Source organism: Pelophylax lessonae (assembly GCF_965119305.1).
Source record: "Pelophylax lessonae genome assembly, chromosome: 8".
Taxonomy (NCBI): Eukaryota; Metazoa; Chordata; class Amphibia; order Anura; family Ranidae; genus Pelophylax; species Pelophylax lessonae.
In genome coordinates, this window is record NC_138775.1 from 209,339,602 (window position 1) to 209,366,513 (window position 26,912).

At 41.7% G+C, this 26,912-nt stretch overlaps 1 protein-coding gene across 1 annotated transcript in view; it reads right to left on the reverse strand.

Moving 5' to 3' along the window:
* DNM3 (dynamin 3) overlaps nt 1-26,912 on the reverse strand; it is a 483,071-nt gene that overhangs the window by 113,723 nt on the left and 342,436 nt on the right. Inside the window, exon 19 of the mRNA XM_082266577.1 lies at nt 17,457-17,621. Coding sequence (XP_082122703.1) covers nt 17,457-17,621 — 165 coding nt within the window. The remainder of the gene's footprint in view (nt 1-17,456; nt 17,622-26,912) is intronic.

The window sequence follows — 26,912 nt, forward strand, 5'->3', positions numbered from 1 at the left end:
ACGAAGTTAGGAGGCTTGCAAGCATTTCAAGAACATATGTTCCTTATAACATGAGCTGCACTCAAACTGCGACTCTGCCTACTGTCTCAATCACCTCTAATGTGACATTTAATTGAATACATTCACATGTGCTCCACTGTGGAACTTGATACAAACTTGCTGCATATGAACTAAAATTCACTTCCCACCTAGAAGAACTGACTAGCCTGTTATGTTTCCCAAGGCTTAAATCATCATTTCAGTTTTTACATAGTATTTGCTAAAAGTGCTGTTTCAAATACTATCGTGCTGTTTCATAGTTACATCATGTACGAATCCTAGATGAACCGATACAAATATTTATTTTCATTAAAGTGATGTTAAAGCCTACATTCTGTTATCAATATCAAATGCTGCTGAATTTCTGTCCGATGTATTTTATTCTTGAATGCTATATACTGTATTTTAATTTCGTATCTAAATGAGATGGTCCCCCAGGGGCTGGCTACAATATTTGGAGAGTGACTCTGTTCCCTTGCGGGATCCTAAAGAGCCACCCTTGCATGCATGCTGGACAGCTGTGGCTGTGTGCATCAATGCAAACTAGTGATCGACCGATATCGGTTTTTCGTTGCCGATACCAATATTTTGGTCAATGCATATCGATATTGGCCGATATGTGCCTATTTTTTCGTACATTTAGTCCCCGTTCACACTAAGGCGACCTGTGAGGCGACCTGGTCACCTCAAAGGTCGCCGTAGGTCGCCTTCCATAGGGAAGCTGCGGACCCGTTCTAATAGGAGCGACACAAGTCGCTCCGCCTTAGAAAAAGGGTCCGGAGCTTCTTTGGGGCGACCGTCATAAACTTCAATGATATGAAGTCCGTGCCGGCCGCTCCGAGGTCGCGGCGCGCTGCTTGCACCGCGACCTCGAAGGTCGCCCCCCCAAGTCGGATCGCCCCTGTGTGAACGGGGCCTTAAAAACATTTATTTTTTAAACTTGACAGGTACTCTTGTGGAGGGATCTGGGGGTCTAAAAGACTCCAAACCCCTCCTCTGCACTTAAAAGCATTCAAAACGCCAAGTTTGGCTGTTTTGAATGCTGTCATTTTTTTAATTTGGCGCCAGTACCCGGAAGTGATGTCATGATATCACTTCCGGGTTTTTCCATGGAGACCCGATCAGAGCCTAATGCGGCTTTGATCGGGTCTACGGCGTCCGTGCAGGCTGGTTGCGGGCCGCGGAAGGCGGAGGGAGGGGGGGACGTCCCCTCCTTCTAATAACAGCCGAGCGGCTTCTCAGCCACATCGGTTGTCATTACAAGACAGCCGACCGTCAGGTATGGACCCCGGTACCGGGGGTGATGCCTCTAGCTGAAGGCATCACTCCGGTACATGCACTTTCTCAAAATATCAGCAATATCTGTAATCTCCGGGGCCGATTCCGATATATCGGGGAAAGTGCATATCGGCCCTCGATATATCGGCTTTGCTGATAATCAGTCGATCCCCAATGCAAACATGCAGCCCCACAGCAAGTCATTCTTCTGCTCCCTCCTCAAAGGTTATTGAGGGACAGCTGCTACCGCCTTCGCTGACCTTTTGTTACTGATACTCAAGGCATTTGCTCCCTCACTTGGAAGTTTGGGGAAGTGGCCATTGGTGTACTGGAGGTTATGTAAATATTTTTGCACATGAAAAAAATGTTGTGGAGAATATTTTACAAACGTTTAAGGTGATTGTAAAAGTAAAATTAAAAAAGAAAACAAACATATGTATACTTTCCTGCTCTGTGCAAATCAATTGCAAACTTCTTTTCGGGTCCCCCGCCAGCACTCCTGGCCCCTCCCCTCTGTTCAGTGCACCCATGGAAAGCCTCTTCCCATAGGGGCACTCATACATGCTCACTCCCGAGCCCCGCTGTTGTGTCCATTGACACAGACAGTGGGACTCGGCCCCCGTCCCTCGCTCCCTTGTCACTGGCTTTGATTGACAGCACTGGGATCCAATAGCTCTTGGTGCCCCAGCAAAACCAGTGAGACCCAGAAGTGAGGGGAGAGAAGAGCTGCGGATGTACATGGCGCTGGATCGAATGAGGGCTTTAGGTAAGCAAAAGGGGGGTGAGGGGGGGAGGCTGATACCTAAACAAAAGAATGCATTAGGGTAAAAAAATGTTTAGGTTTTAGAACCACTTTAGGTTGCTTTAACTTAAAAAACCTGGGGCATTTAATACTTTTAATGTTTCAGTACTGTGTTCAATTTTCTGATTAGGATTCTTTTTTTTTACTTAGTTCTGGATAGAGCATACAGTGGAAAGGGTTAGAACCCCTATCAAGGTTTTACTGGTCATTGTTTCCCTACTAGAGAGATTTCTCCTCTTTTCCTGTCCTGGTAACACCTTGGAGACTGCTTTTTCGTATTTATTTGGAAGGCATCAATAGTCATCAGCACCTTATTGATCATATAAGGGGAAGAGAGAATGTATTCCTGAAAAAAAAATATGCAAAGTTCAGTTCAATGCAATAAAGCCATTCTTAGATGGATTGAAATTCAGCCTGTTCAGCAGGAAACAGCTACATTTCAATCCATCTATGGGCAGGCTGGTTGTCCAGAAGCCAATCTCTATATTGGTTTCTCGACAACCAGCCTGTCTGTTTTTTTTGCTTGATCAGTACCGCTGGCTATAGCTGTGAGCACCGATTATTGTATTCTTACTTCAGGGAACTCTCAATTCTACTTGCTTGTTGAACAAAAGAAAGAATGCTTCATCCATGGCCTGACTTAGTGTTACAAAGAGAAGAAGTAATGGCAAATCTTCCCAACAGGGGCACATACAGTGATACAAACATGACAGAGAATGTAAGCCTTTAAAAATTAAATTTAAACAAAGAAAAACACAATTAGGGTAAATATAGGGCACAGAGCACTGCATAACATATTCTATACATACTACATCATATTTTACTATTCTGACTGTTTTAAAGGATTAAGAAAAAAATAAGTGGTTTTAATGGATTGAAGGGCACTATAGTCTTTTTAGTTAATGTTTTTTAGATACACATGCAAAAGTGGTCAACTTATTGTAAACAGTTGTTATCAAAATGTGTTAATGTAATGTACATTACCAAAAATACAATACAACAATGTTTATACCTCCTTTTTTCTATATATTATTTGTAAATATCTATGCTAAGGCTACCATTTGTCTCGGTTTCCTGGGGGCAGTCCCCATGTGGAGGAGCCTTGTCCCTGGAAAATTGGCATCCCTAGATTTGTCCCTGACAGCAGGGCCCCATAGCACATTGCAGTGTGCAGCCCCTGACACACACACGAGTGGCACACAGCAAGTTTCAAACAAAAATGGCATGGTCACCGTGACCTGCATGTGTATGACTATCCATGTTGTGCACAAGCAGGCCGCTCCAGCCATGCCATTATTCACTGGTGCTTGCACAGTGTGTCTCCAGTCGGAGGCTGAACACTGCAATGTTTACACTATGCTACCCGGATCCTGGGGCACAATGCTGCTACTGGGGGAGAGCTATGAAGTCAGAAACAAGATGCAATTTGTGAGTAACTTGCCTGAACTCTGTTGCATTACTTAATCCTGACCCCTGCACTCTGTGCATTACTTAATTCTCATCCCTGCACTCTGTGCGTTAGTTAATCCTGACTATATTAAATGCAAATTTTAAGGAAAGGTCCATTTAATGTCCCTTTAGGTATAAAAAAATAAAACGAAATAAACTTTACAGTGTTACTAAACCCAGGAGCCTGCATTCACTATATCTGGTCTCCCACAGTACACAGAACATGGACATGCAATTATTTTAGTAAATATAAACTGCTAAATACCTTTTCTCCTCAGCAGTATAGAGCAGTCTTGTGACTTCTATCAGTGTCTGGTTAAAGCTTGTAAGAGGAGTTTTCATTCTACTCTAACTGTTCTATGAGGCTGCAGGTTCCCTGACCCCCTGTCTGGACAGAGACGATTGGCCCTGTGCTGATCACATGCATCCTCCCAGCAATACACACCAATCTGAGCATGTGCAGAGTAACTCCAGGGCTCTGTGCTATCAGTAGATGAATTGGGGACTGTAGAAGAAGGGGAGGATCAGAGAAGAAAGGATCTTACATCCTTTTTACACAATGCGGAGGATTACCTAATAGGTTCCACAGTGAGTATAAAAAGCATGCTTTACTGCATATAAAGACTAATTTTACTGTTGTGGGTTTAGTAAAAGTTTAAGTCCAGACTCCAGACCCCTGTTCCACTACTCACTGTAGTAATATATACTGTATACCATCCAGCAAGAGTTGAAGTTCTGCTTTCATAAATTCCTCTTATTTACTGTTATATGGGATTTAGACTTCTTGAGCCGTCGACCCCGCCGATGTTCCCCACCTTCCCTTTCCTTTATCCTTTTTTTTTCTTTCTTTCTTTTTCTTTTTTCTTCTTTCTCTCTTTTTCCTAGACACTCAGTGTGTCTATTTCTTTCGCTCAGAATCAAGAAAAAAGCTACCCCGTATGCGCTGACCTTTGGTGCAGTTGCTTTAGAGGCCGGACATAGTTGCCTTATATGATATAAGGTTTTTGTTAACCTCCCCTACCTCATGGTAATTATGTGCCTACCTCTATGTACCACCATCCTCTTGGTATGTACATGACAGATGTGTTCCCCTATGTGACTTTCTCCACAATACAGGATATACTCACCTTGGATGCCACGGCCTTCAGCCTTTAGGCAGTGTATGCTATTGGAAGGATATTGGCCTATGGCTTCAATGCTGTATTTAAACCCCCTGTTTGTATTTGCTTTTTGTATCACTGTTAATGGTTATCATAAAGAATGAACTGTCATGTCGTACTACATTGTCATGTTGCAAACCTTAAAGAACGAATAAAAAATAAAATAAAAAGAAAACGGAACTAAACGTGATTAAGACAACAATCCAATGTAAAAGACAAAATACTTTTTATCTTTTTTTCTATCACTGATAGCCACTTTTTAAAAAAATGCACAAAACGTTATTCTTCACAGTGTCTTTGTACTGTACATCTACAAAATGCGTGGCGTATCCATTACTCTTTTATATCAATACTTGCTTTCATGTGCAAGCCAAGAAATATGAAATGAAGTCTGTCTGTTTCTATTCAACATTTTTAAAAGGTGTTTTTGATGTAACATACTTTGGATTTTTTTTAGAAGCTCATGGTTTAAAAATTGGAGTCCAGTTTATGTAAGCGTACACTGCATCTTGAGAAGAAGAACTGTAATATCACTTTTCCGTGGATCATTCACAGTAAAATTAGCCTCTAAGACCTACCTTTTTATAGTCAATCATCATCACTTCTGTGACCCCAGTTGGCAAAACGAATTAGTACAGAGCATTTGGTGGTCTGAGTTGTGGGATCATTTAAGAACTATGCTTTAACCACTTAAGCCCCGGAAGATTTTACCCCCTTCCTGACCAGGGGGGTATTTTGCGATTCGGCACTGCGTGACTTTAACGGACAATCGCGCGGTCGTGCGACGCTGTACCTAAACAAATTTGACGTCCTTTTTTTCCCACAAACAGAGCTTTCTTTTGGTGGTATTTGATCACCTGTGCGATTTTTTGATCATGCGCTATAAACAAAAAAAGAGCGTCAATTTTGCAAAAATAACAATATTTTTCACATTTTTTTATATGAAATTCCCCAAAAAAAAAATGTAAAAATGAAAATTTTTTAACATTTTCAGCCAATTTGTTTTATGCTACATATGTTTGGTAAAAAAAAATCGCAAAAAGCGTATTTTGATTGGTTTGCGCAAAAGTTATTGCGTTTACTAACAAAGGGAAAGATTTTTGTCAATTTTGTTGTTTTTTTTAACGCGTAATGGCGGCGATCTGCGATTTTTTTTGCGGTACTGCGACATTGGGGCGGACAGATTGGACCCTTGACTGACATTTTTGACACTTTTGGGGTTACCAGTGACATTACTGCAGTAATCAGTGCTATACATATGCACTGTTACTGTAAAATGACCCTGGTAGTGAAGGGGTTAACTTTATTTGAGAGGGAGGGGCTGTGTGTTTTCCTAGGGGCGTGATTCTAACTGTGATTGGCTGTGGCTTGAGGTGTAGGAACAATGATCAACGGTCCTACATAGTAGAACCGTATGATCACTGTTCCTACACAGGGGAGAATGACAGACGGCTTGTTTACACTAGCCGCCTGCCTTTCTCCCACTGTCACGGACGATCGTGAGTGAGCAGCGGACATCGGGTCCACCGCTCACACGCGCGGGGGGAAGGTCCGTGACCACGCGGGAGCAGGAGCGCGCCTCCGGCGGCGCGCGCTCGCTCCCCAGCGCCTCACATGCTAGTGACGTACCGGTACGTCACTTTGCCTGTGAGGGGCTGACCGCCGCAGTATACTGTATGTACTTGCGGCAGTCGGCAAGTGGTTAAGTGCATTTATTGGAAGGATAATCATGCCTATAATATCCGTTTTATGTGAAATTAAGACAAATAATTCCATTCAAATGCATTCAAGTCATATGGTTACCAGAAAAATGAGGTACTATTGGAAGGAGCACCAGACCAAAGGAAAAAAGGGTCCACATTTATTTATCAGCTCATACTAAAGACAACCAACACATTTCAGGGGTAGAAAAAAAAAACCCTACCCCTTTACCAGGGCTTACGTTAAGGTAGAAACCTTGAATGGACTCAAACTAGAGCTTCGCTGTGTGAATCTGTGTAGAGAAACTAACTGCTGGATCAGGAGAAATACTGGCCAGCAGTATCTGTTTCAGCAATTAAGATAAGATAAAATAAGATATGACTTATCTTGATTGCTCATGTAGAGTCTTATCTTGATCGCTCATGAAGATATTACTGGCCTATAACTATCCTGATCCAGCAATTAGCTTCCCTACACAAATTTACCCAGGAAAGCTCTATTTTGAGTCCATTCAAGGTTCTTATCTTAACTGAAGCCCTGATAAAGGGGTAGTTTTCCTGCCTCCCAAAAATCATTGGCTGTTTTTTTTTAATTTGAACTAATAAATGAATTTGAACTATTGTATCTTTTGGTCTGGGGCTCCTTCTATTCGTGCTTTTTTTATGGTAACCTGCTGGGGTACCCATTGGAGGGTAGAGTTATTTCTGGAACCAGCTTGTTAAAGAGCTCATAGGTACCACTTTACACAAATGCTTTTCCTTTTCAATCCATATTGTAAAGTAAATAAAGCTGCACTTACATCATTCCCCATTGCAATGGGGTCAAAAAAATGTATTTTGGAATTGTGCAAACTGTGCCACCTACAAGTGAAATCTGACTGGGGCTCAGATTTAACAGAACTCTTCACAATTACAGTATATTTCAGTTGTCTGACAGCCGAATGAATATACTGCTATAGCTTGTAAGGAAGGTGCAGGAGGGGAGCCTAACACAACGATAGTGACTTACTAAAGCTAAGTACACAAGGACCGAAAATTGGCTGAAATTGGCTAGTTTAGCAAGAACCGGATGACTTTTGGCCCATGTGTACAGCTGTCTGTTCTACAGAAGCCAGTCTCACAGCAGGCTTCTGACGAGCAGACAGATGACTGCCAGCGCTGATCAGTGTGTTCTGGCGGATGAGGAGCCCCCTTGTCAGAAAACAAAGGCACAGAGGGGTAGATGGCCATACTAACATTGCTAGTGAAAGTAGGGCAAACTCTCACTGGGTTGAATGAAAAAAAAAAAAACGAATTCTAGCCTGTACCAGGCTTGAATGAGTAAAAGCAAAAAAAAGTCTAAATGTACAAGTACTGTAGCTGCTTCTTAAAATGTTAGGACATTTACCTGTCCAGGAAACCAGCGGCATCTTCACCCGAGACAATTTCTCAATTTGCTATCGGGTGCTGCCGCCGCCATCTCCACTAAAGGGATACGAGCAGCACGAAGCGCGCTGTGCTCTCTGATTGGGCCAGCTGTGGGGGAAGGAGGATGGGGGTTGAACTTCCGGCTGAGTTTAGCACTGGGAGTGGATACCTGTCAAAACCTGGTACCCGCTCCCCCCTCCCCCCAAAAGGTGCCAAATGTGGCAGCGGAAGGGGGGGATGAAGCAGACAAGCAGAGTTTGCCCTTTTGGATGGAGCTTCACTTTAACTTAGCTTTAGCTTGTGCCTTGTCGAAATGTGAAAATAAAATCTTCACTGTGCGTTCACCTCTTAAGACCCATGAGTGTCGCTCTTTCTTTTGGACTATTTGTACTATAGGCTTTACTGCACACTCGGGCCCATTTTCTCTCTCCAATATGTGTGCAGTGGCAACCACTGGTTTTTATAGTTATATATATATATATATATATTTATATATATATATGTATATCTACACAGAGGGGCCTAAAAAATGTTACACCCTTTAACATAACAAATATATGCATAAACCTTATATTGCTAGATTTATATCAACATCAAAGGGTATCTGTAAGTCATGTTTAAATTATGCAATCACATTAGGTGCTCAAAGTGGTCACCATTAGCATCCACACCAGCCTTTCTCAACCTTTCCAACACCGAGGAACCCTTAAAAAATAACTTTCAGGTTTCAGGGAACCCCTGATAAAAATCACTATATCTACAACTCATAATACATTAGTGTGATGGTCAGTGGGAAGAATGCTACTTACACTGGTGGTCACTGGGAAGACTTACCTCCTTCCAGATAGTTAAAAAGGTGAATGGTGTCAGTGGGAACTTATCTGAGAGGCAGAAATTACTCATTGCTCAAGGAACCCCTAGCTACCTCTGGAGGAACCCTAGGGTTCCATGAAACCCTGGTTGAGAAGCCCTGATCCAGACACTTGATTTTGGCAAACCACTGCATGAACATTGACTAGAGTGTCCACAGAAATGGCTTTGCATGATGTTTCAATTTCTACCCCTAGTGCAGTCAGTGTAGGTGGTTTTCTACGGTACAGCACATCCTTTAGTATTCCCCACAGATAGAAATCAAAAGGTGTTAAGTGTGGGGAATTCAACAGCACCTCTACATCCTATCCTGTCCATCCGTCCTGGCAGAATGTCATTGATATGGGCTGTCACATCTTGGTGGTAGTGAGGTGGTGCCAGAAGTAAAATTGCTCATCCGCATAAATCGCACAAATGGTCGGTAACATGATGACATCAACAATGGTGCAACTACTGACATATTTAGGGGAAACATAATACTACACATTGCTGCCATAGTTCAATTTGGGTTTTAAAAAAAGGCATAGATAACAATTGTTGAAGTGTGTATACATTTTTGTGGGCCCCTCACTATATATTTACTTTGAAAAGTAAAAGGATTTATTATACTTTAGCATATAACACTGGATATATAACCCTATGGGACTGTAACGTTCATTATGGTGGCAATTGTTTTTAAATGAACCAACTTTATACTAGTGAGGTCACACAGATTATCATGGCTGTTTCCTGTAAGACATTAGGGGTTATTAAAAACATGCAAACAAGCATGCATTTTACTCTGAAAACAGTCAAAAAAGATAACAGTAAGAAACTCTGCCTTGTTAGAATATCCTTTAAAAGCTCCCTGCAAGTCTTCCCATGGAAGAGATTCCTGTATCGTAATCTACAGAGGGAAGTATTTGATAAGATGCAGCCAGTCTCCCTGGCTGTCTTGTGGGAGCTACCTAAAGGCCACCAGGAGCTATGAGGAAATTCAGGGGCTTTTCTAAGCTTTAATATTGCTATGGAAACTATTTCCTGGGGATTAGCGTCAATCTGGGCTTGATATAGAAAACAAGTACCATAGAAACATGGCAACAAGAGCAAAAAAGTATGTTTAGTGTGATGCATCTACATCTTTATTTTATATAAATGGTCTGTCTGTGTATATGTGTATATACGTATACACATATATACACAGACACTAACAATTTAAAATACTATTAGTATCGCAGTGGTATAATATTTTATTTCCAACATAGAATTTGCAACCAAATGACAGACGGGACTGCCATCCAGTATTGCTCCCTAAAGGCTTTTGGTAATAAAATGATAACACTATTTATTACATTTTAACATTATTTTACTGGTAATTATTAACCTCTTCCCGCCAGGTATATTGTGAAATGACAACCGGGCGGGAGCACTGTTGTTTTGCAAGGACGTCATTTGACGTCCTCCCAGGATCGCGCCTTGCGCACTCCAAATGGGCCATGCTTCGGCGTAATCTGTCACCCACTGTACCCACTGGACATGGCTGATGACAGATCTTTGTATGTGTCTGATGCCGGTACAATGTGATCGCTGTGGCCAATCGCAGCAGATCACATGGCAGTTGTACACAATGAAAGCCTTTATTACATGCCTTTCATTATGTACTATTGTGATGAGCTCTGTGACTGACCAATCACAGCTGATCACAATAGTAAACACTGAATGAGTAGTTTTCATTCAGAAAAAATGGTTGCTTATAACTGTAAAATGTGTAGAAAAAAAAAACAAAAAACGGGTCCAGTGACATCACAACGCCTCATGCCATGCTCCAGGAGCACCTCAGCCTTTATTCTGGGATACCTTCCACTGCATGGGCGACTTCCTGGAATCGTGAGATGAACTATAATGGCTGGATTTGGTGTTCTCGATGACAGTCACTGCCAACGGCTGTTCTGAGATACTCCCTACAAACTGTCACCAGTCAGTATCCCTGATCACTGTCACACCAGTTATATGATGATGCTGTACTGCACTTGTGAAAGTACGTAAAACATTAAAAAAAAATTGTAAAAAAAACATCACAATTTCAAAAAAAAAAATCACCATGCCTCATGCTAAATACCTTGGACTGTCTACTTTCCAAAAAGGGGTCATTTGGGGGTTATTTGTACTGTTCTGGCATTTTCTGGCCTCAGGAAATGAGATAGGCCACCAGTAGAACAGGATTGATTGATTTTCAGATATTCACTATATTTTCCAAAGTATTGGGATGAACTTTAAAACACCTTTGGAATAAATTAGACTGCGGGCCAGGCCTTCTCGTCCAACATCAGTGCCTGACCTCACAAATGCGCTTCTGGAAGAATGGTCAAACATTCCCATACACACACTCCTAAGCCTTGTGGACAGCCTTCCCAGAAGAATTGAAGCTGTTATGGCTGTAAAGGGTGGGCCAACTCAATATTGAACCCTACTGACTAAGACTGGGATGCCATTAAAGTTCATGTGAGTGTAAAGGCAGGTGTCACAATACTTTTGACAATATAGTGTATATACCATAGTTTGTGGATTCTAAAACTTTCCTACGGACTAAATATTATACACTGATTTGGGTTATTTTCACTAAGAAAATGTAGCAGTATACATGCTGGTCTAAATTTATGACAGAAACAAAGAAAAACACTTTTTTTAATAATTTTTTTTTTTGCAAAAACACCACCAAAAGTAATCTCTATTTGTATGAACAAATGACAAAAATGTCTGATGGGTACAGTGTTGCATGACCGCGCAACTGTCATTCAAAATGTGACAGAACTGAAAATTGGCCTGGGCAGGAAGGAGGTAAATGTGTCTGGTATTGAAGCGGTAAAGAAAACCTTTTAAGATAGAAATATGAAAGTTTGTGCACTAGTTTCGTTTTTTTTTTTCTTCTGTTTTGTTTTCCTAATTTGTTATCTACTTTTCAATATTCCTGGAACTGCGGTCCTCCTATTGGATTTACTCGACAACGTACTATAGTGTGTAATTGGAAACTCTTCAGAGTAGCTACATCTGATGATGACTGTTTGAATGCCATATATGTAGCAGAGGCGTAACTAGAACCTTCAGGGCCCCGGTGCAAGAAACCATGAAGGGCCCCCCCCGGACCCCTGGCCGGGCCCTTCTCTTCAAGCCTGGGGCTCTTCCCGCTGATCCTGGGGCCCTTTACTCTTGTTGCGGGCCATTTATTACGGTCCCGCAGCGGGACCCTTTCACAAGTTCTGCAGTGGGCCCCCTTTCTGCCATCTTGGGGCCTCCCCATGGTGGTGGAATGCCAGGGCCAGGTTGCAAGTGTGATCTTTACGATCCTGGAAGTTCACCCACTGGTGTCAATAGTTTTTATTTTTTGGTATTTTAATTGTATTATTTTTTATCATTTTATTTTATTTTTTTACAATGTCACTGACTATGACTCTGTCCATGCAGAACAGGAAGGAGCTGGTAAATTACCTATTTACGGACCCCTTTCTGGTTCTCTATTGTGACACATCCCCTCAGCAGCCGGCAGGAAAGGGAAGGGAGCACAGTGGGGGGGGGGACAGCACAGTAGGGGGGGGACAAAGGGAGCACACAGGGGCCCAGAGCCAGCAGAACAAAAGTGAACTGGATAGGAGGAGTGGCGGGGGCAGCATACAGAGGAACCAATCTCCTCCATGTTCCTCCTGCAGCTACAGGAGGAAAAGGGAGGACAGTGATTTCTCTACATGCTGCCCCCGCCGCCCCTCCTATCGAGGTGTACAGAGGAGCTGCACAGGCCCCCCGGAGCATGGGGCCTGGTTGCAATCGCAACCCCTGCAACCCCTGTGGTTACGCCCCTGATATGTAGTACATGCTTTTCTGTATTGTACGTTTCAATAAAAATTTTATGCATAACAAATAAAAAATCATACAGACAAAAAATATGAGTTGCTAATGCTGACTTGTTTTTAAGGCTTAGGGTCATGCTCCTAATTCTGCACTCTGTACCTAGTGAGTCACATACCTCTGAACGTTAGAACTTCAGGCAGAGATGTGCAGTATACGTGGTTCACAACAAAAATTGGATGTGGCTACATTGCGTTGAATATTGGGCATGACTTAAATGTATTTTTAATATGTGAGCTACACAAAGGAGAAACCACTGTTTAAGTGATGATAATATAATTCACTAGTGAACATACAACACACAACACATAGCACAAACATGTAGCCAAACCCAACAGTGTACATGTGTGCTAATTCAACCAATTCCTAGCTAAAGACTACCTAGGTACAACAATCCCATGGGAACAAGGCAGGGTAAGTATGGCAAGCCAGGGTCAGCCAAGAGGGCAGGATGGCAGGTAGAATAGCAGTTGAGGACAGGAATAAGAAATGCAGGTTCAACAGGACTGAGAAAGAGTGAACTGGCACAATGCTCAGGCAAGGAACATACAGTCTCCCAGCAGCTGGGCTCAGGTGGTAGTTAAATAACCTTTGGTGTCACCCCTTTTAGGGGTTCTGAACGTCAGAAGGTGGAGACATGCTTCCCAAACACCTGATCACTAAAAGTGGCTGTCACAGTGGTCACATAATCTGGAGCCTGTCCCAAAAGCTTCTGTTCTTAAGCAGTGACTGGGAACTGTTAGTGACAGTGAGGGCACTCTTAGCACAGAACAGTGGTCCAGCCAGATGCATATATGCATACAGCCAAAATTAAAGCCCACCCACAATGCTGTCACATATGTCTGTTAAGTCAGTGGGAAGAGCTTAAAGTGTAACTCTACTTTTGTTGAGAAAAAAACATTCCTCTCTGGGTGATCTCTGTACATTACAAGGACTGTAACAAACTTTGTTTCAGATTCCTACCTTTTGTTATTCTGAATAAATCATTGTTTTTTTTCCCTCTGTGCCTCTGTGCTGAGTGGGTCAAATGGGATTGGTTTTATAATTATCTGTCAGCTGTGGAAGCTGCAGGGCTCTAATGAGGGAAGCTGCTGGGCCTGCATCCCTTTAGACATGTTTCTATTGGGAGCATCTCACCAAAAATGACATTTTTGTTGCAGGGGATGCCAGAAATCGGACTTGTATCTTAGGCAGACTTCTAGGAAAATGGCCCAATCACACAAGCAGGAAATTATGTTTCTGGGGGTGTGGTCAGTATTAGGGATCGACCGATATTGTTTTTTAAACGCCGATACCGATACCAATATTTTGGTCATCGGATATTGGTATCGGCCGATGTTGGCCGCTATTTTCGGACATTACATTTTTTTTTTTTTAAAAGACCCCAAATCCCTCCTCTGCACTTAAAATAATTCAAAACGCCAAGTTTGGCTGTTTTGAATGCTGTAAGTTTTTTTAATTCGGCACCGCTAGTACCCGGAAGTGATGTCATGTCATGACATCACTTTCGGGTACTCAGCGCCGAATAAAAAAAATGGAGACTCGGTCAGACGGCAGCAGTGCAGGTAGGATGCCCGGGTCTCCCGGTGGGACGGGAGACCCAGGGCGAGCCGCGGAAAGCGGCGGGGGGTGGAGGGGGTGGTGGGGTGGCGTCCCCTCCCGCTCCTTGTAATGACAGTCGAGCGGCTTCTCAGCCGCATCGGTTGTCATTACAAGTCAGCTGACCGTCGGCTATGGAAACTGGTACCGGGGTGATGCCTCTAGCTGCAGGCATCATCCCGGTACATGCACTTTCCCTAAATATCGGCAATATCGGTAAATCCAAAGGCAGCTTCCGATATATCAGGGAAAGTGCATATCGGCCACCGATATATCGGTGTTGCCGATAATCGGTCGATCTCTAGTCAGAATACATTCTGTGTACAGAACAGCCCCAGGTAGCCATATTGCATTGCATTTTCAGAAAATTACAACAGCTGCAGATTGAAAAGGAAAGGTAATTTTAATAACATTCAATCACAATATGATTTGTGTTGTAATTATATTCGCTATATTAAATACCGTATTTATCAGCGTATAACACACACCTTAATTTTAAGAAGGACGTTTCAGGAAAGAAACATTTTAATCAAATAAAAATAATAGTACACAGCCCCTTTACATTACACAGTTCCCCTATGCACAGTAGGACACAAAATCTGGAGGTGGTGTCAATAGTCATACATTCCACTGTCTCCATCCTAGTACCTCTACACCCCAGTACTTCCCAGCTGAGCCCCTACATGTATTGTAGTGGTGGGACTTGGGAGGGATTTGAGGTGTGTTGGAGATGAATTGTACAGTAACTTTTTCTCCAGCCCCCTTTACACTGCACAGCCCCCATGCATTACCAGGAGACCCCCAGTCTCCTGGGACAGTTCTGCAAGCGTACTCTAAAGTAAAAGGAAAAAATCACTACCAGCCCCTTTTCATAGATGCTTCCTACATTGTCAGTGTAATAGTAAACCAATGCCTCTACCTTGTTAGCGCCGTTCTTTCAAATCCGATCATGTGACCGCTCTCCTCTGATGTTGAATGGCCGATCATGTGACCGCTCTCCTCTGACGTTGAATGACCGATCACTCAGAGGAGGAGGAGCGGGAGGAGGAATGCGACCAGAAAGAAGGAAACAAGCAAGGTATATAGAGGCAGCGTTTTGACATGAGTGATATAATGCACAAAGGATTTAAAAGAAGGGGCTGGCGCTGATTTTTTCCTAACTGCAGAGTACGCTTGCAGGGCTGTCCCGGGGCCAGGAGAGGCGGGGCGGCCAGCCTGACACCACTCCTCCGGACCGCCGATCCCCGCCCCCCCCCCCCCCACATTGCTAAAAAAAAAAAAAAAAAAAATATCGGCATATAACACGCACCCATTGTTTACACTATTTTTTCAGGGGAAAATACGGTATATATTTTTTTTGCTATTTTTTTTCCCACGAAAGTGGAGTTACCCTTTAAATTCAGATGGCCACTAGGAGACACCTGCTAAGATACACTAGGATTGCGCCATTCCTGCTTATGAACTATAGTGCCACCAGCAGGTGCTCTGGCTGTGCTGTATGTTCCTGACAGTCTATGGTTCATGGTGGAGTCTGAGTCTACTTGTAGAATACTCTGCACATAGATGCACAGTGCTTGAACCAGCACAATATTCAGCACAGTGACAATAAACTATATTCTAATTCTCCTTTCGTTTGTTTGGAATAAGCAGTGCACATTAGTTGTGATCATGTGCACTGCTCTATGCACTCTACAAATCCCATAGTCCATATTTACAAGTCTGTTTCAGGAGTAAGCAAGAGAGGGTGGCTGTTCTTACATACAGTGGAACCATGGAAAATGAACAGAGCCCGCCAGAGCCAACAGGAAGTTGGATCACAGCAGAGGCTGAGAGCAATAGATAGTATTTTTGGGTTAAGAATACATACCTGAATAGGATTTAGTTTTTTTAACCAGACCGGTTTAGTGTCATTTTAATTGTGCCACAAGCGAGAGTCTCACAGACACACATAAACCTTAGCACAAAAGAAACTTTTTCATTACATGCTTTTCCTGCAAAAAGAATATAAACAAAAACCTAAAACTGTGGGGGAGATTTACTAAAATGGAAGCATACAAAATCTAGTGCATCTCTGCATAGAAACCAATCAGCTTCCAGGTTTTATTGTCAAAGCTTAATAGAACAGGCTGAAGTTAGAAGCTGATTGGCTACCGTGCACCGCTGCACCAGATTGTGCTGCAGAGTGCTCCAGTTTTAGTAAATCTTCCCCTTTGTCTAAGCCTAAAGCCTAGTACACATTATTAGAAAATCGGACGAACAATCATTTGGTTTTTTCCCGAATGTTCACACCATGTTGAAAACGGGAATGCCATTAATGGTACAAAAACTTCCCGTGTACGTTGCTATGTTCCAGAGTAGAATTGGTAGTGATGTCATGTATGTGTGACCCTTCTAATCATAGTAAAAATAACAATAAAAATGATATTGAATAATTACAAATCATAACTCTTTATTTGTAGTCAAATAGATAATTTGTATACTGGTAAACTGTACACTGCTATTCACTTATCACAGAAATTTCAGGTTACATTTCCTTAAAAAAATCTTTTATTATCCTCTAAATGATCATTCTTATGTGTTTACGAAAATTATTTTCGCTGCCATCTTCTTCTGGGTAGTACTTTGTTGCCAATCATGTGCAGTATTTTTCATTAAATTTTTAAGGACAATATTGTACAAATTCAATGAAAGTTTTTTAATTTTGGTTACTAGTAAGAAACATTTTCCAACATGTCCCTTTGGGAATTTTCATCTGAATAGTTGACATCAGCTCTTTAAAGTAGTATACTTATGAACAGAAAATTTAACGATCGTTCTCAATATGGATATTTTCACCTGATTTTCTAATAATGTGTACTAGGCTTAGGTTAAAGAAGAACTTCGTTAATATAGTTGTGGACTATATAGCAACTAAGACAATAAACACCTTGGTCATGCAATGTAATGGGGAAGCTAACAAAGTGGTACATTCAGGAGTATGTAAAGTACAACATAGCCTATAAAGTGCAATAGTCATGACTATGAAATGTACAGCAGAGCAAGTTCTGGACCTGCAGGGCCCTAGTTACCCACTAGATTGCTAGAAACAAGATGATAGCCCTGGAGCCTTCATCTTTTAAAAACAAGTCAGCCATCACGATTCTTCTTAAATCAGTCTATCAAATCAAACACATTACTGCTGTACGTTATGTCTAATTGTCATAAAGCATACGCTTTATTGTTGGGAAATTAAGTTCAGACCACAATGCATTATCTCTCCCACATATCACTTACACTATTAATCATCAGGTGCATCAGTGTCTTTGGAATCAGATCTCTAATAGATTTGTTTATAATAGCCGTATAGGAATCCACCAAGTTACGGATTGTTTCAACTTGCCGTTCTAGCTGCGGATCCATTGAAAGGTTATCTGCTTGTGTCACCTCCTCTGTATCTGTCTAAAGGGAATAATAACAAATATGAATTTGTAAGTAATGAATATAGTTACAAACATGTAACTATGTATTTATTTTAATATTCGTATGTGCAGAATTTCATAATGATTTTACAATATTAATCTGAATACAATTTATTGGATTTGTAACAATATAAAGATGATTAACAATTTTTTTTTTTTTTTTTTTTACAAAATGAGTATATATTACTGTTCTATTTGCTCTTTTCACAGGACAAATGCTTCAAGTTTTTGTCTGGTAACATTATAAAAAAATTAGGTAAATTTCTGCAATACATGCACATTTAACACTAATGAAAGCAAATAAATATTCCTGCTTAGGTTGGCTATACACAGAGTGAATTTACTTCATTCCCCCATCAGCACAGACAGTGTTGATGCAGGAATCCCTCCTGCCAGGCAATTGTCTGCTCCCGTGGGGGGCACCCCTGCCACCCCTGCCAGGTGAAGACAGTGATTATTGCTAGCCGCTAGCGATAAACACAGGTAAAACCCAGCATGCTGGTTGTACCCAAGTTGATTGATCAATCAACTTGGTACATTTAGCCTGCCCGTGCACAGTTCGAACCTGGGCCAGTTTCTGTTGAACCAGCTGAGATTCAAACCACATATGGCCTGCCTTAGTTGTCGGAAGTCGACAATTCTACCTCTGCTGCAATCAAATCCTATTCCTCTGCAGTTTTATCAGCATGAGCTCCCCCTTGCTGAACTACAGGATATGGTATGCAGATGAGGAGGAGGTGTTATGGAGTCCAGCAGGAGAGAACTGGGCAGGGCTAAAAACATTGCTTGTGTTTTTTCAAAAGCACTGGATTTCTGGCAGCTCAATATGCATATTTATTGTATTTACTGCATTTATAGAGAGATAACACAGGAAAATGCGCATGTTTTGCAAAGAGGTGCTGAATTATTTTATTTGTGCTCCGATATATACTTTAAGACCAAAGGGCAAGGTAAGAATATGGATATAATTTCTCCTGTCTTAGATGTACTTACATTCTCTGGTTAGTCCAACGAATGGGAAGAAAATCAAAGAAGAAATAGAAAGGAGGAAGAAGAGTAAATGAGGAATGACAATATAATAAACAAAAATATCAGTATAACAGTATTAGCCTATGTGACAACTATAAGGGTTCAGCACTTTAAAGCCCATCTCTGGGCACATTTTGATGCTTACTTATGTGAATAATTTTCCATAACCCCCCCTGTTCCCATGTTTCAGCTATGTGTTTGGAAAAAATGCTGTAAAAGCAGTTTTTAACTTACCTGGGTTCCAGTCTCATGGCGCTTCTTCTGGGAACGGAGACTGGTGATCCAGAACTACTGTTTGTGCTTGTCAATAGCCAGATGCCTTTTCTTGACATCATCAGGTCACTGCATCTGGTCGCTGCAGTTTTCTAGACTCTGAAAGAACCCTGCCACTAGACAGCCAAACAGAAGTGTACATGTCACCCAGGCAGCCTTCCACTATACAGTGATGAAGCCAATTCACGATGGGGTATTACTATGGAGGGTAAGAAGGGTGCAACTGCTTAAATCATACATTATTGTCACAGACAACATGGCACTGGTATTTTTCACTGGAGAGAAGAATGCCAATTCTGTGTATCTGCTTCTGACACAGGACAAGAGTTGGGAGCATACCCGACAGGTGATGGCAGGGGCCAGGACAGAGGTGGGTGGAGATACAGGGGTGCAGGCACTAGAGCAGAGTAGTTGGGTGACAAAAAGGGTAGAGAGGAAAGTGTCAAGGAAGCCAGTCCTGGGCTGGACATTTTTATTGACTTAATCTTCAATCACATACAGCTCAACACTTTTTTTTTATAAAAATACAAAAGGGATATAAATAAATTATTCAGTAAGCATACTTTCATCAGCATAACTGAAAGGAAATCAACATATTTGCCGTCATAGAAAACTCTCAGTGCCTAATCATCACACTACAATATAACAAGACCAAACTACAAAAAACTATACACTACCATTCAAGACCAAGGAACATGACCTTCAGATGCATGCAGCCCTTTTTCAAAAAAGTTCTTCAACAAAATCTACAGGAGTGGAAAGAAAAAGAGAGGAAAGGACCAACACCCAGAGATCAACAGGCAGCAGTGACAGGCCTGATATTCCTCAATGCCTTTATCCAGACCTCACTCCGTCACCTATCTTTCTCAAGACCCTGAATCTTCCCAACCTCTCTAAGGGTGTCACTCACCACCACTTCGACATGAAGGATCTTTTGCTGCAGGGAGACCTGACACCATCCATTCCAAGTGAAGTAGCGGACCACTAGACTAACTAGAAAAAGAGTGTCCAAATCAAAACCACTTTGACTCTTAAATGCCCTGTACACCCACTCTGCATAAGACATGCTTGATAGAAAAGGAATAGCTAGCGCCCTCCCCACACCTTTGTAGACTTCTGCATTGAAAGGGCACGGAAGTAAGAAGTGGTCATAGATTCCACTTCCCCCTCACACTCCGCTCTAGGACAACCACGGTCATCCACTTCAAGTTGCCCCTCACGTAAAGTCTGCCATGGAATTATCTTCATCTGAGTGATTTTTGAGGCCATTATTAAACTGTCTACACAGAGATTGGATCCCCTGCTTCCTCATATTTACATCCTATGCAAAGAGGATTGAGATACATGCCACTTATTCATCTACTTTTGGTAAGCAGGATACTCAACAGATGTGGATTCCTGTGTGCAATTATCCATTTATCTGCATAAGGATTTATGAACATTTTTATGGACTATAATTTCATTATTGGTTCTTTCCATTCACTATATTTTACCTAGCGCGACTTGTTTATACTGAATAAAGGTATTGACCAGGGCATTCCAAAAGGGAATACGTTTAAAAGAGCTAAAATAAATACTGGGTGGCTAAACTCCAACATAAAAATGCATATAAAAACAAAAGAAGAGGCCTTCAAAAAATACAAAGCTAAGGGGTCATTGTCAGCATTTCAACATTACAAAGAATGCAATAATAAATGTAAGAGAGCAATAAAAGCGGCTAAGATAGAACACGAAAGGCACATAGCGGAAGATAGTAAAAAAAAACAAAAAAAAAACAAGAAATTCTTTAACTATATTAATAATAAGAAAGAGAGGCCAGAACATATTGGCCCCCTAAAGGATGATGAAGGGAATTTGGCTACAAAGGACAGAGAGAAGGCAAATGTTTTGAATAAATTCTTCTCCTTAGTCTTCACAAAAGAAACGGGGGGATTACTAGACTGTATTGTTAATGTTAATAACAGGTCAGAGGAAGTACCATCATGGTTAACGGAAGACGGAATCAGAAATAGACTTGAAAAACTTAACATAAATAAGTCACCAAGACCAGATGGCTTACACCTGAGGGTCTTTAAGGAACTCGGCCAGGTGATAGCCAGACCATTATTTCAAATTTTTATGGACAATTTACTGACTGGAATGGTACCAGCTGATTGGAGAAAAGCCAACGTGGCACCAATATTATGAAAAGGGCAGAGATATATCCCTGGGAAGTACAGGCCAGTTAGCTGAACATTAATAGTCTGCAAGCTATTGGAGGGGATGATAAGGGACTATATACAAGATTTTAGTAATGAAAACGGTATTATTAGTAGAAATCAGCATCGATTCATGAAGAATCGTTCTTGCCAGACCAATCTATTAACCTTCTATGAAGAAGTGAGCTGCCATCTAGATAAAGGAAGGCCTGTATATGTGGTGTATCTGGAATTTGCAAAGGCATTTTTTGTACAGTTCCCCACAAACGTTTACTGTACATTATAAGGTAGGTAGGTATGGACCATAGAGTGAGTACCTGGATTAAAAACTGGCTTCAGGGGCGAGTCCAAAGGGTGGTAATAAATGGGGAGTACTTGGAATGGTCTGGTGTGAAAAGTGGGGTCCCCAAAGGATCTGCCCTTTGACCAATCCTGTTTAATTTATTCATAAACGATCTACAGGATGGGATACACAGTTCAATCTCAGTATTTACTAAGTGATACTAAGCTAAGCAGGGCAATAACTTCTGTGCAGGATGTGGAAACCTTACCAGAAGACCTGAACAAAATAGTGGGGTGGGCAACTACACATGGAAAATTAGGTTTAATGTTGGAAAATGTAAGGTAATGCATTTGGGTGTCAAAAATACGAACGCAGGTACAAATACCGTACTGGCAACCGTAGCATAGGGAACAAATTTTTCAGCGAAAGGGACTTTAAAAAGACAAGATAGTAAAGAAAGGGTTCTTTACTATCAGAGCAGTAAGAATGTGGAATTCTCTTCCACAAGCCAGTGGTATCAGCAGGGAGCATCAATAGTTTCAAAAAACTTTTAGATAGGCACCCATACGATCACAACATACAGGGGAAAACAATGTACTATTGATATAAACATATATACACACACAAATTATACGTTGAACTGGATGGACTGATGTATTCTTTCAACCTCACTAACTATGTAACTATGTAACAAGGTGGATAAATAAATTAAGGAATTAATTTTGTTATGCTGAGTGTTACGATAAAAGTTACATTAAGTAAGTGTTTGGGTCTTATATTAGAGATCTTGGTTTACATTTCAGGGTTAAGGTTAGGTTCAAGTTTTAGTGGAGCAAAGTGCTAAATGTTAGGGTCCGACCTTATGTGTAAAGGGCTCACTTTAGGGATAGACTGAAACTTAAAGCGGCTCTTCAGTCATTTTTTCACCTTTCCATCTCTTAAATCCTCTGCCCTTGTTGTTTTAACTTTGGATAGTAAAACATTTTTTTTTCTGCCAGTAAATACCTTATACAGCCCACTTCCTCTTTCTTGTCTATTCATAACCCTATACTAATGACATCATACACAGCTCCCTCTCTAACTCGTGTGAGAGTTTGCCAGCAAGGGAGGGAGGGATTAGTCATGGGAAAGCCAAGGAGAGCTGGAGGGGGCTTAATGACGGTGGAGATAACAAGAGACTGCAGAGATCCATGAGTATTCATCAAGAGATGAGAAATGAGCAGGCAAGCAGTGGTGTGAGTGTGTCTGTATGTATATATGTGTGTGTGTTTGTGTGTGCCTCTGTCTGTCTGTGTAAATTCAGGAAGTGAACAGTCAGCAGCTTCAGCTGCCCACAGTTAAAATGGCTACAGCCAGACATAGTGGAGGGAGTTTTCTGCAGCATATTTGGCAAGTACAGAATCACAGCACATATAAAATAATATGCAAAGTGGTTGGAGGGAATCTTCAGAGTTACAAAGATGTTTTCATTTACAAATTATGTGAGCAGACTGCAGTTCCTCTTTAAGTGTTAAAACATGGGTGAAGTGATGGGTTAAGATAAGCCTTATTATGTTAGCAGTTACATTAACAGTTAAGGCCCCTTTCACACGGGCGGACTGAACTGATCTGCCCATCAGTTTTTGAGGCTGACCCGATCAGACAAGCCATTGCCCTCTATGGAGCGGCGGATGTCAATGGATATGTGTCCATTGACACCCTCCAACATTCAATCCTACCTGCCATAAACAGATGGATGGGGGAATCAGTTCCCCAGTGGGTCAGATATGATGGTGGTCCGTTTACATCCAATCGGCCATAGAGGAAAGCGAGCTGTGTCTGTGTCCGCTCTGCATCAGTGGAGTGGACACAGATCTGTCATTCACCTGCTCAGTGGGGATCAGCGGAAAGAGCCCTCAGTGAGGAAAAGGATTAACTGTTAGTGGAAGTTTTAGTGTTACAACATAGGTCCACTTAAAGGAGAAGTACAGCCAAAGCTCATTTTGCTTTACTTCTCCTGTGGATCAGAGGAGTGCAGTCTGTTTTGCACTCCTGTGACTCGTTTGCTGAAGCCCACTGTCGGCTGACATCACAGAACCGGTCCAGGCTCAGGCAAGATCATGACAATTTGGTCGGGATCCGCCTATTTGCCTGGACTGGCACCGAGCCTCTGAGAGCCTGAGCTGCCTGCTCTCGCCCCCTCCACAGCCCAGCACATAATTTAAAAAAAATCCCATACTTCTCTTTCAAGAGTAGCTGTAGGATTTAGGTTTTTTGGGTGAGAACAGCAAAAACCATTAAGGCTAAACACCAAATACGAATATGCCCTCTGCTTCTTGGTCTATGAGGTCATGGGGTTTAACCATAACACCTATCATTTACTATTTGCTTACATTCTCCACAAAACTAAGCAACATTTATGTTTCCCTCATATTTTTTATCCCTGTCTTGAAATTTTAATGAATAAAAAAGGTGATATTTTTTCCAATTTAGTTATACATTTTCATGTCAAGAACTAGTCTAAGTATACATAGACCGTAGAGTAACAGTTCTCCATTAATTGCAGTCCGTTTTCTTGACAAAATAGGTACTTTTTTGCCATTCTCTTGACAGATTTCGCTGTGGTTTCCTTATGAGAGAAAGGACCACACTTTTGCCAAATTACATTTTTGCCAAAACTTTTGATGAATATTTTAAACAAATTAGATGCTAAAAACGCCATGTTGCAAAGTACTTTGTATAATCACTGCCACTTCCAGGTTCATCTTTGTTATTACTTTACTACAGATGGAGTAAAGGGGTTTAACAGGGTGGGCTGCATTGCTCTTTACTACCTTCTCAAAATCTGGCCTTGGTACAAAAATGAAGAGTTATATAATCTCTCTCTTCTTCTTGTCCATCAGCCATAGTTAGGATCAGTGATTCATCCTCTTTACTTTTTTAAACTTGCAAAGTGTTGCTTCCAACTCACAATATTAAAACGTATTAGGGTACTAATGTAGATGCTAATAGCCATAAAGTAGCCACATATGTGAATGTTACAGAAGTTTATCTCTTTATTATTAAACATGTTGGAAATTCCTTTCACATTTCAGTGTAAGGTTTTGTAGATTTAGGGAGCATTCTTATTTTAACATTATTCATACTAAATCAGAGATCCTGTATATAAATCCGTTCCAGCAAGAAGTAAAGGGTCATAAACTCCCCTAACCATGTGTCTGGAAAGCGGCTTCCTTCAAATATTGTATGTAAGTATAACACTGACTTACGTTTCTGATTTGTTTAATGTCAACTATTTATTTCTTCTAAATAAGATTTTTGTTTAATTTTCAAACGTGGACCCCACCCCATTTTAAATGACATGGCCGTGTTAATGTTATGAAAATAAATATTCTACATAGTATTAGCTTTTCAGATAATACATTTTTTCATACTGCATTTCTCACTTTTATTCTTGCAAAATAGCATTACCTACATTAATGTGGAAACAGAATACATTTTTACATAACCCAAAACTGATGAATGTTTTTGACATTCTCGATCTAAAACAGTAATATGAAGCTACTTTTCTTAACAAGATTTATATAGCCTTTAATATTAAAAAAGCTGTGGCATTCACATTAAAACAAAATCAAGCAACTGCCCTTTACGAATTGCTAGCCGCATAATTAAACAACATGGAGGACTTGGCTGTCTATTATCTATCTACTCACAGTATTAAAACACATTTGTTGCCATTATAGCTCACTATTAACATAAACTCTGGACTTCTCTTTTTAAGTCTGTTTTAAATAAATCTGCTTTCAAAAACTGGGCTTTAGCGACTAGCCTATGCTAGCACAGTCCCACGCACACTGCCAATTAAGGCTCAGTCTAGGGCAGGGGTAGGAAACCTATGGCTCGCGAGCCAGATGCAGACAAATGTTTAAAAAAGGGGGGGCGTGTCCGGACGTGAGCCGCGCAGGACGTGTAGTCCCAGAGCTCCGCCGCATCTACCACTCAATCCAGTGCCATCCGCGTAGCTGTGCCCGGTGCCAAGGAGATTTCTGCACCCATTGACGGTACACTTTGTGGGCTACCCACTGCTACCCTCAATTTGTCTCTGGGTGACCAGATTGCCACGCTACAGACCCCGCGGTCTACTCGCGGTACCGCCGCCGGCTCGTGTGCTGTGCATCTGAGGGCCTTGGCAATCACCGCCCGGTAAGGAGACCTGCCATCCGCTCCCTGCGCCCCAACAGACACAATCTCCTTCCCCTCTGACACCCGGGGACCCGCGGGAGCTGCCTCTCACATCCACTTCTGAGGCATTCAGTGGTCATTTTCTCAGGGCCTATACTCACCTCCATCACTCGTAGGCCTGCAGGCGCTTCACCACTCTGGCCTCATGGCCTCATTGCATACCTGCCTGCTCTGCTCTCTTCCCGACTGGACTCCAGGCACTTTCACATGGCTCCATCTACTCACTGTATAGCTGCGGCCCATGAATATAAATATTAAATAAAGGTTCCTGACCTCCGAAATATAGTGTATGGCTCTCACGGAATTACATTTTAAAATATGTGGTGTTCATGGCTCTCTCAGCCAAAAAGGTTCCCGACCCCTGGTCTAGGGGATGTCTTTTTAGGGTTTATTACTGAAGAACTTTAACAGCAGTAACAGCAGAGGGGTTTAGGGTCATGGGATACTCCAAATGATCAGTAGAAGGATGTACTTCCCTCTAATCTTACCAAAAGCAGCTTTTCTGGTAGTACCAGGGTATAGCTAGGATATGTACTGCCCTACAACAGCAGTTCATACAGCAACCTCTGGCAACTGGTTCCTCTCCAGCACCTGCTTAACATTAAGTATGTGAAGTATTTACACACAGTGTCCCAGGCAAATCCCCTGTGAAGAAAAAAAAAATATGATACCTTTTTCACTTCAGGACTCAAAGACAGTCCCCTTCACAAGGATACTACTTTGGTAATTCTTTTCAGGCCCTCAGCTCCACAACCGCTGAGGCCCAAGCAGCAATATCTTGTTTCTCTGGCCATCTCCCAGAGGCATAACCCCCCAGGAGACTTGAACACTCCTTGACCAGGAAAAAACTATTTGCTCAGGCTTCCTGCACATTTATCACATTCTCGGCCATCTTCTAGATGCCCCCTTCCAGGGATTGGCCAGGACATGATAAATATTCAGTTGATCATTTTGAATCTCTATGTTCTAGAAGCTTCTTCCAGAGGCAGGGGGAAGCAATGAAACTCAGACCCAACCAATCAACAATCACTCCACTCACTACAGTGGAGCCAAAAACTAAATTTACCTGGCAGCCTAACTAGGAGGGTGCTACACTTGCATTATTTTTCTCTGACGTTGAAAGTTTTTCTTTTTGAGAACTATAACTGATATAGGTGGCTTAGTCATGAAGGTTAACTCAAAGCAAACAGTTAAATGCATGCAGAGATTTGTATTTCTGTACATTCAGTCATAACATTAGGCAGCCCATCCAGACAACAGAGCCAGA